Below are 10,022 nucleotides of genomic sequence, written 5' to 3'. Positions count from 1 at the left end.
TACTTAATCACAAAGTCTCATCAGACTTTTTTTTTGGGTCAAATTATCTTGTATGGTTACTTATTCATCGAATCCTACCAATTAGTTTCTGAGAGCAGTTTGAGTTTGTTTTATATTTACCAATTTGCAGCAAAGAGTGAGTGATCGTTTGATGAAATCTGAAAATAAAAAATTAAAGATTGATCCGCAGCAAAAAAGTGAAATTTGGAGAAGTAGTAAACTGATAATCCGAAAATGCTATAAGTAAAGCAAACGACATATGTTTCCCGCATAAAAGTGTCGTTTAGCTTAACAAGCAGTGGTTTAATTTTAATTTTACGCTTTGTAGTTCACAACGGCTCAAAAGATCGAATTAGAGAGAAGCTATTCTCCGCCAAATTCAAAACCGGATTAAGGACTTGCTCTCTTTTCAATTGAGAGCAGGAAATCTGAGAGAAGAAAAAAATAAAAAAAATAAAAAAGAGTGGCAGTGATGATATTTTGTTCGGTTAAGCTTGTTGCATCCCACCCAGTTGCTTGTTGTATTTCCCGAATGAGAATTGGTATTTGTCAGCTTTATATTGTTATAACCAAACAGACAAAACCAACAAACAAACACTTCACTAACAGGATGGTGCCCCCATGTCTAACTTCTTCAAAAACCAAAACAATCTCCCAGTTCCTCCATCAATTATCAAAGTTTAAACCCTTTCCACTTTTGGGTTTCTCTGATTATTCCACACAGCGATTGGCAAATGATCATAAACTCACCCCAGGTATCTCCTCTTCTTTGTATCAACATGTGTTTTATGTATATTTGTGCATGTGATTTCACGAATGACAGATTAATATGGCAGTGCTTTCTTTGTGTGAAATTTAGATTTTGTTTTTTCAACTTACAGATACGGAGCAAAGCATATACACAATGCTTACGATAGACCGTTGGGAGTCACTGAACCACATGGAATATAAGCTAGCTTCACTGAGGCCAGTCCATGGGAGGTTAGCTTTGAAGTTCCTCAATTGGGTCATTCAACAACCTGGTTTGGAACTCCGTCACCTTACTCACATGCTCTCCATTACTACGCATATCCTTGTTAGAGCTAGACTGTATGAGAATGCCAAATCAATTTTGAAACATCTCTCACAAATGGGTGTTGGTTCAAAGTCAGTTTTTGGTGCATTAATGAACACTTACCCATTATGCAAGTCAAACCCATCTGTATTTGACCTCTTGATTAGGGTTTATTTGAGAGAAGGAATGGTTGGTGATGCTTTGGAGACATTTCGTTTGATGGGTATTCGTGGATTTAACCCTTCTGTTTATACTTGTAATATGTTGCTGGGTAAACTGGTGAAGGAACGGAAAGTTGGGGCAGTTTGGTTGTTTTTCAAGGAAATGCTTGCTAGAAGGGTTTGTCCTGATGTTTCCACTTTTAATATATTAATCAATGTTTTGTGTGTGGAAGGGAAGCTTAAGAAAGCTGGTTACCTCTTAAAAAAGATGGAAGAGAGTGGTTATGTGCCATCTGTAGTCACTTATAATACTGTGCTCAATTGGTATTGCAAGAAGGGAAGGTATAAGGCAGCTCTTGAGTTGATTGATCAAATGGGGTCTAAGGGCATTGAAGCAGATGCATGCACATATAACATGCTTGTTGATGATTTGTGTAAAAACAATAGGAGTGCAAAGGGTTATTTACTCTTGAAAAAGATGAGGAAGAGAATGATTTCTCCTAATGAGATTACTTATAATTCTATTATTAATGGTTTTGTTAAGGAGGGAAAGATTGGAGCTGCTACCCGGATTTTTCAAGAGATGTCTATGCTTAACCTATTGCCGAACTGTGTAACCTACAATGCTTTGATTGATGGGCATTGCCATGATGGTAATTTTGAACAAGCTTTGACAATTCTGGAAATGATGGAAGCAACAGGGCCAAAGCCTAATGAAGTCAGTTACAGTGCTCTTTTAAATGGTCTATGCAGGCATGCCAAATTTGAATTATCCAAAAGTATTCTTGAGAGAATGAGGATGAATGGCATGATTGTTGGTTGTATAGCATACACAGCAATGATTGATGGCTTATGCAGAAATGGATTACTTAATGAATCTGTGAAATTGCTTGATAAGATGCTCAAGGATGGTGTAGTTCCTGATGTTGTCACATTTTCTGTGCTCATAAATGGATTTTGCAGAGTGGGGAAAATAAAAAATGTGAAGGAAATAATATGCAAAATGTACAAAGCTGGTCTTGCCCCGAACAGTATCATTTATACTACTTTGATCTATAATTATTGCAAAACAGGGGATGTTGTTGAGGCATTTAAAGTCTATGTAGCTATGAGTCGCATTGGCTATGATGCAAACTGTTTTATATGTAATGTGTTAGTGTCATCTCTTTGTAAAGATGGAAAGGTTGGAGTGGCAGAGTATTTCTTCCATCACATGAGTAAGATCGGCAATGTTCCTAACTCCATTACTTTTGATTGTATAATAAATGGTTATGGGAATTCAGGCAATGGGTTAAAAGCATTCTCCATGTTTGACGAGATGATAAAAGCAGGTCATCATCCAAGTCATTTCACATATGGTGGTCTACTTAAAGCACTATGCAGGGCTGGAAAGTTCAAGGAGGCAAAGAGATTATTGGATAAACTCCACTATATTCCTTCTGCTGTTGATACTGTTACTTATAATACAATTCTTGTGGAAACATTTAAATCGGGGATGTTGACAGATGCAGTGGCCCTTTTTGATGAAATGGTTCAACGTAATGTGCTGCCCGATAGTTATACATATGCTATAATCTTTGCTGGATTAATTCGGAGGGGCAAAATGGTTGCTGCTCTTCATTTCTATGGGAACCTGCTAGGAAAAGGAGCCGTCTCTCCAGAAAAGGTCATGTACACTACTTTCGTTGATGGTCTTTTCAGGGCTGGTCAATCAAAGGCTGCTTTGTATTTTTGTGAAGATATGGAGAAAAATGGCCTATGTGCTGATCTTATTGCAACTAATGTAATTTTAAACGGATATTCAAGGATGGGAAAAATGGCAAAAGCCGGTGATATCTTTACAATGATGTGGAGTGGTATTACAATATCCCCTAGTTTGGCTACGTATAATATACTCTTGCATGGGTATGCAAAGAAAAAGAATTTGTCAAAATGCTCTAACTTATACAATATCATGATGAGGACAGGCATTTTTCCTGACAAATTGACTTGCCATTCTCTGATTCTTGGATTTTGCAAATCTGCTATGTTGGATGTTGGTCTAAAGCTACTTAAAAAGATGCTACTGGATGGAGTTGCAGTTGATCAGTGTACATTTAACATGCTTATCATGAAGTATTGTGAAACTGATGAGGTGGGAAAAGCCTTTGATTTGGTAAATATTATGAATTTGTTTGACATTTTTCCTGATATGACTACCCACGACTCCATAATTAGTGTACTCAGCAGAGTCTCTACTGTTCAAGAATCTCATCTTCTATTGCATGAAATGTTGGAGAGGGGTTGTATTCCAGATCGCAGACAATATATTGCTTTAGTTAATCGTATGTGTAGAATGGGCCATATTCATGGAGCATTCAAGCTAAAAGATGAAATGGAAGCGCTAGGTATAAGTTCCGGGGATGTTGCTGAGAGCGCTCTGGTAAGAGGGCTTGCCAAGTGTGGGAAGGTTGAAGAAGCAAAGCTGGTTCTTGATTTTATGCTTCGGAAGAGCCTCATTCCAACTATTGCTACTTTTACAACTCTAATGCACATGTTTTGCAGGAATGAAAGCCTTGTGGAAGCTTTAAAGTTGAAGGACACTATGGATTTTTGTGATGTGAAACTTGATGTTATCGCATACAATGTCCTGATATCAGGGCTTTGTGCTGATGGTGATGTTGCATCTGCATTAAAATTGTACAAAGAGATAAAACAAAGGGGCCTGTGGCCCAATATGACAACCTATTGCATTCTTATAGATGCCATTTTCACAAATGATATTAGTCTTGCCAAGGGTGAAGTACTTTTGAAGGATTTGCAAGAGAGGGGAGTAATATCAGGGCACTGGTGTGGAGGCATCAGACAGGGCTTGATAATTGCCATGGATAGGTTGAAGTCCATGAAGGCAAACAGAAGGGGTTGATGCCAAAATCTAGCAGGGTAGCACAGTAAATGACTTGGGAACAGAAAATGTACCATATGTGAGAGGGCAGAGGAGGCTCAGATGGACTTCTATTGTATAATCAGTTGTATTCGTGAACTGGTCTGTCTCACTCCTGCCCAAAATAATGTCTTTCTTTTTGGTTCTCTTGTTTTTCTCTTTTCCGTGTTTGTGATCATTTATAATTTGTGCCATTCAGGTCAAATGCCCTATGATAGATTCCTTGGGATCATAACTCCTCTTTTAAATTTTGGAAGGGCCTTACATCAAATGTTTGGCCATTTAGACTGTACACAGCCTTCAGTGGGCTTTGGTAATACCAACATGAGGTTACAGCAGTTGGTATTCTTTATGTAAGTATAATATAACCTTTAGAATTTCTTATCTTTCTTCTTAGTTATACTTTTATCTAGCAGGTACCTGTATCAGCACCAGTGGCTGGATGTTGCTGATAATACTTACCCTTATGAAATAGTTGATGAGGTGACTTTCTGTAGTTTCATATTAATATCTCTAGCTTTTATGTTATTGAGCGATTTCTTCTAGACTTTAGTCAAGTGGTTGACTTTCAATAATTAATTAATCTTAGATGCTTGCTAATTTCCTAGTTGATTTGTCTATCATCTCTGATACTCCATGACAAACTGTTATCTTTAGTGCATGTTACAGTTAGGAGTATCATAGCAGTTGTGTTTTACTGGCTGGATAATATGTCCAACTGACAATTTTTTGTCCGGATATTAGATGATGAGGTGGAAAGCTATTCTCTTGTGGGAAATGTGGGACTGTTGAAGTGAGGCATAATATGAAGAGCAGTCTTCTTGCCATTGTTGATGTTCTTTTCCGCCTAAACAGCAACAAGTTGGTGAGCTTACAGGCATGCAGAACAAAGAAGAAAGGACCAATGCAAATTTTTTTGCATTGTCCAATGTTGGTGTGTTTGGAGCAAAAACGTTTAGGAACCTGACCTCACTGCATATGGTGTGGGTGCCATCTGGCACATGCAGCAGATCAAACATCTATTATTAGACTGAGGATATTCTGATGGGCACTGCCTCATGGTCTGGCAATCATGTCTTTTCAATCTGTGGTGACAAAGTAACCAAACTGTGATTGCTTTGTCCCTAGTCATAGTTTCGGGGAAAAGAAAATTATTTAATCTATTATCCCTTGTTATGACTTCAGGGGAACCAAATCTCTATGTAGATGACAGCATAATGAAGGTGTAGGAGGAAGCAGCCATTTGCTGATCAACGATAAGAGGTGGCCACTGAGGGAACCAAATCAAATGGTGTGTCTGAATCTCTCTTTTCCATTTGCATCAGATATGTGGGATCATGTAGAAAAAGGCCTCATAAAATTTGTTGATGGCATGACCACAAATCTGGCATCTCATTTTAGAAAACATAATGCACTGTTGTTGTTGGCATGGCAAACAGAATCTAGCGACTCTTATAATTGACTTTGTTAATAATTTGAGAATTGCTATCACCAATGCTGGTGGTGACTATATTTCCATTGCATGATGTCCAGTTGACTCTTTGATGCAAGGGGGGAGCCCCCATTATTATAGAGTCTAATGATAACAACTTGAATTCTAGAAATACTTAAAATCTAAATTCAAGTAACAGTTTTGCATTAATAGGGACAGGGTCATATTAAAGAAATGATGTAGGCTTTCTTTACAAGGTAAATATGAACAGAAAATGTAATTGGGAGGAATCTTGTAAGCCACAGCTATGAATTTATGATTGTGTTTTAGTGTCGGATATGAACTTAAAAATTTGTAAATAGGAGCTTTGACTTGGGACAAAGAACACAGTGAGAAAAATTAAACAAGACTCTTAGATCTCAAAACTTGTTGAGTTGGCCCTTTAAATTATTTTATTTTTAGGTCATCCTGGCAACTTAGTGTTCAAACAAATGCCAAATTGTGCTAGCTTGTCTTTTTCTTGCCTTTGTTTTGTCCTCCTCTTATACAAACAATTATTTGATTACATAAAGTTTGGACCAACCAAATTTATTCTTTTCTTCATTACTTAGTTATTAATTTAAGCATCTTTGCACACCCTTAATCATCTCTATAAACCAATCTCTCTTTTAACTTTTCATAAATGTAGATTCCTCCTTAATATCTTTTTGCCCTTATCTTAGATAAGCTTATTCTACAGGCGGTTCGGTTCCTATAGAAAATGCATGATTAATAATTTATCTTGCCATACAAAAAGATTAAAAACAAAAAAAGTGACAAAATCAGAACTATAGAAAAAGAAAAGATGTTGATTATGTTCATATTTCAATTTTCAGCAAACAATAATTAGTCCAACAATACAAATTATATTCAATTGCAATATTTTGACATTTTTATTTACTCTGAAAATGAGTGGCACTCTAATATAATAATATTTTTCAGGTAAATGCCTGTAACTGCTATTTTATGAGAAATTATATAATGAAATCGTAATTTTAACTCATGCTTGAACTGAAATGATAATTTTATAATTTAATTTTATATTTTTGTATATATATATATATCTTTCAGAAAGAGGGTGGAGAGAAATTTTTTCGAATTTTAAAATATAGTTATTTCGATTGTATAACTTTTTACCTTTCAGCCGCATGACTAATCTACCAACTCAAGTTTTTAAATGATTTATAATTTCTTCTTTTTTAACGGGTATAAAAAATAATAAAAATATTTATATTTTTAATTTTTTTATTAAAATACAGTAAAATTTTTAAATTTTACTATGTAAAATATTAAAAATATAATTTTTTAAAATATATTATTAGTTTTTTTATTTTTAATTATTTTTTGGTAAAATAACTAAAAAAATTATAAAATAATAAAAACAACAACTACATCGTGTATTTTTATTTAAAAATATAATATTTTTTAAAAAGAAATTTATATGCTAAAAACGGTATTTTTTTATTAATTTTAAAATATTTTTAAAAAAATTTCGTATAATTAATTCGAATATGACACTAAAAAAAAGTCGGTCCAAAAAAAAGAAAAGAGTTAGACACTAAAGCTTGCTTGTAAAAATACAGAAAGAAAATAAAATATATTAAACCCAGAAAGAAAAAAATGAAAACAGTGACAGCAAATCAATTGTTTCTGTGCCACCATCTAACCCGACATCTCAGTGGAGCCGTTTGCCAGATCACCCTCCGCGCCGTTAACAGACCTCTAGTCTTGGACTCTTGTCACGTCACTGCTGACATACTCACTAACGGCGACATTTGACCTTTCCGTTGCCGTTACAAACAACGGCCTCCCCGTTTAAATATTTTGGACATTAAAATAAGGCCCATTTCGGGCCCAATTAACACAAAACTCTCTCTCTCTCTATTCTAAAAAAGAACACACACTCTCTCTCTCTCTTTACTTTTGATCAGTCATTTCATTTCCTTTAGCCAGAAAGCAAAGACCTTTCTCTCTTGAATTCATGTCGGTATGTTAATTTCTCTGTTTATGTTTAGATATTTATTTGTAATTATTTGTTTAAATTAGTATGTTTATGGGATAAAGTTTTGTTTCTTAAAGCTTTTGTACTGCTTTTTTTATATTTTATTTGCGGTCCATCTTCGGATTGATTTGTGTTAGATTTTTTGTGCTTTAATTTCTGTTGATGATTTTACTTAATGGGTTTTATTTATTTTTTTTGAATTTTATTGATTCGATCTTTGGGGGTTTGCTTGTTTTGTCTCTGGAGTATACAGAATTTGATTAGTCTATTTATCACTAATTTATTGTCTATTTTCTTTATTGGTAACTCTGATTTTTCGATTTTTTTTATTGAAACAAATTGCTTGTTTCTTTTGTTCTATTGGATGATAATTAGTTGATCGACTGCTGTTGATTATGCATAAGCATTCAGGGTAAAGTAAAAGGGCGTAAGTTGTTGCATTTTTAACACTTTATGTATGTTTAGCAGTGCCTAAGCAAATTCTACTGTTGCTTAAGTATGTTTGTTTTGTTGAGAAAGCTGATGGTTTGTTCCATGGAACATGTAGAATCTGAAGACCCTTGGTTATGAGAGTTTTTCTTTGTGGTGTTGGATAGTGGAATCCATTTGCCTGTTTAATTTCAGGACATTATTTTGTTGTTTTTGAGCTTTAGTTGTAGTAGAAATTACGAAACTGCATAATTAAGAAATGTAGCTTGTAAATGGAACTAATTAGCATGCTTGAGAAATTATAAATGGTTTATTTTGTTCTCTCATGGAAAATAATTTTCCTTTTTACAGCCCAATACTATCCATTTACTTCTTTTATTATTTTGGTACAAAAGAAACTTGATGATCTCTTTGGAGATGATATGTACAAGCATTGGATGCTATACGGGGTATGACTCTGCCATCTGAGTTCAGGTCTGGTAGTTCTAAGCTATTGAGGGATTGCTTATACCTATATAGGTATTAAACATGGTTTGTAATTGGGTTTGAGCCCTTGCTGTAGCATATATACTGGTTGTTACTGGAATTGAATCTAGATATTCACAAATAAATTTGGTTTCCTTTGCCTTGTAAGAATTCTCTGATTAGAACTTTTGGTTTGTTGTGTGTGATATTTCTGGATGGTTGCTTAATTATTTCCTCTCTTTACAAGAGTCATTGTTGGATCATTGTGTATGAATATCTGGGTTCATATTTTCAAATCTTGTCAATGGTATTAAAGGTGTATTAGCCAGAACATACTGCATGATATAGCACAATTGACCTTATGTAGCTTCAAGCATGCTGATGGGAACTCTTGTCTTGCTTTCCCAAACAGGATACAGGTCGACCATTGCCAAAATTTGGTGAATGGGATGTTAATGATCCTGCTTCAGCTGAGGGATTTACTGTGATCTTCAACAAGGCTAGGGATGAGAAGAAGACGGGCGGCAAACCTGACTCACCTGGAAAGGCTGATTCTCATATTAAGTCTGGAGTGGATTCTGGCAAGCCTCAGGGTGTAAGTTCTTTGATGTTCATTACATTAACAGTCTTTATTTTCTGACTACTCAAAATGCTGGACATACAGTTGCAAGCTACCTGCAATGCATTATTGGTGCTAGCTTGTTATTCATGCATTTTTATTCCTTTGAAATTGTTTTAGTGGATATTCTTTCGATTTTGACTCTTGTTGTATTTGATTATGGTCATGTTCCAATTTGGGATGTTGTTTTGAGATGGGACCCAATTGAGATGCCATCTTAGCTGTAATAGAATCTACAAAAATAAATTGTAACTTGAAAGAGAAAAGAGGAGAGGATGGGTAGAGGGCTTTGAGGAAGGGAGCATTACATGACTCAAATAAAATGAACTGATTGTTAGTTGGTTTTATCCAGATGGCTGGAAATGAACTTCTGAAAATCACAAAAATATAAACACCAACTGGATTGGCAGGCTGTAATATTTTCTGCCCAGGATTTCCTTCCTTGGTACTTGCCATTCTTTTCTGACATGTGTAATGCTTTGATTTTCAGAAAAAATGGTTTTGCTGCATTCAGAGTCCGACTACAGAATCTTGACAATGCTGTTCCCACGGAAGAGCTTCAATGGAGTAAGTTCAGCTGTAAGTGGCCCCACTATATATTTATTAAAGAAGATAGAAGCTGTAGAGCGGTGATGGATTCTGCTGCTATTTGTTGTGTGCTGTAAGACTGAATTGTGGGGGGAAAAGAGCAAATACACAGTTATTGTATTTATCAAGATGCACTGATATGCTTTTCTATGAGTTGTAGAGCTTTTATGACACTCTTTCTGTTGTATTGGTAAATGGGCTGTTTTGTGAAATATACATATTCTCAAATTTCTCTTCCAGCCAAAGTTGTTCAATCCTGGCAGTGCAATTAAGGCTAACTTGTAGATATCACATATATCTACAATAAGCA

General features: G+C 35.2%; 2 protein-coding genes across 11 annotated transcripts; both read left to right on the top strand.

Annotated features, from left to right (window-relative positions):
- The first annotated feature begins 63 nt into the window (after positions 1 to 63).
- Positions 64 to 9,003, top strand: LOC8286861 (pentatricopeptide repeat-containing protein At5g55840). Of its 10 annotated transcripts, XM_048379148.1 has the most exons (6): positions 64 to 755; positions 882 to 4,240; positions 4,338 to 4,621; positions 4,883 to 5,199; positions 5,324 to 5,429; positions 8,392 to 9,003. In XM_048379148.1, exons 1-2 carry the CDS (start codon positions 473 to 475, stop codon positions 4,118 to 4,120), a joined length of 3,522 nt encoding a protein of 1,173 aa, XP_048235105.1. In that variant the 5' UTR covers positions 64 to 472; the 3' UTR covers positions 4,121 to 4,240; positions 4,338 to 4,621; positions 4,883 to 5,199; positions 5,324 to 5,429; positions 8,392 to 9,003. The 10 variants fall into 10 exon arrangements, with proteins under 10 accessions (XP_048235105.1, XP_048235104.1, XP_015577042.1 ...); XM_048379147.1 differs by having other exon boundaries at positions 4,883 to 5,429; XM_015721556.3 differs by lacking the exon at positions 8,392 to 9,003 and having other exon boundaries at positions 4,338 to 4,451; positions 4,555 to 4,621; positions 4,883 to 5,650.
- LOC8286862 (protein NOI4) lies at positions 7,444 to 9,951 on the top strand. The gene is made up of 3 exons (XM_015721566.2): positions 7,444 to 7,596; positions 8,918 to 9,100; positions 9,615 to 9,951. The coding sequence occupies exons 1-3, from the start codon at positions 7,591 to 7,593 to the stop codon at positions 9,657 to 9,659; spliced, it is 234 nt and encodes a 77-aa protein (XP_015577052.1). The 5' UTR covers positions 7,444 to 7,590; the 3' UTR covers positions 9,660 to 9,951.
- Positions 9,952 to 10,022: the final 71 nt, after the last annotated feature.

This window comes from Ricinus communis, chromosome 9, assembly GCF_019578655.1.
Source record: "Ricinus communis isolate WT05 ecotype wild-type chromosome 9, ASM1957865v1, whole genome shotgun sequence".
Classification (NCBI taxonomy): Eukaryota; Viridiplantae; Streptophyta; class Magnoliopsida; order Malpighiales; family Euphorbiaceae; genus Ricinus; species Ricinus communis.
The sequence above is the reverse complement of the archived record's forward strand: the minus strand, read 5'-3'. Positions and strand labels throughout refer to the sequence as shown.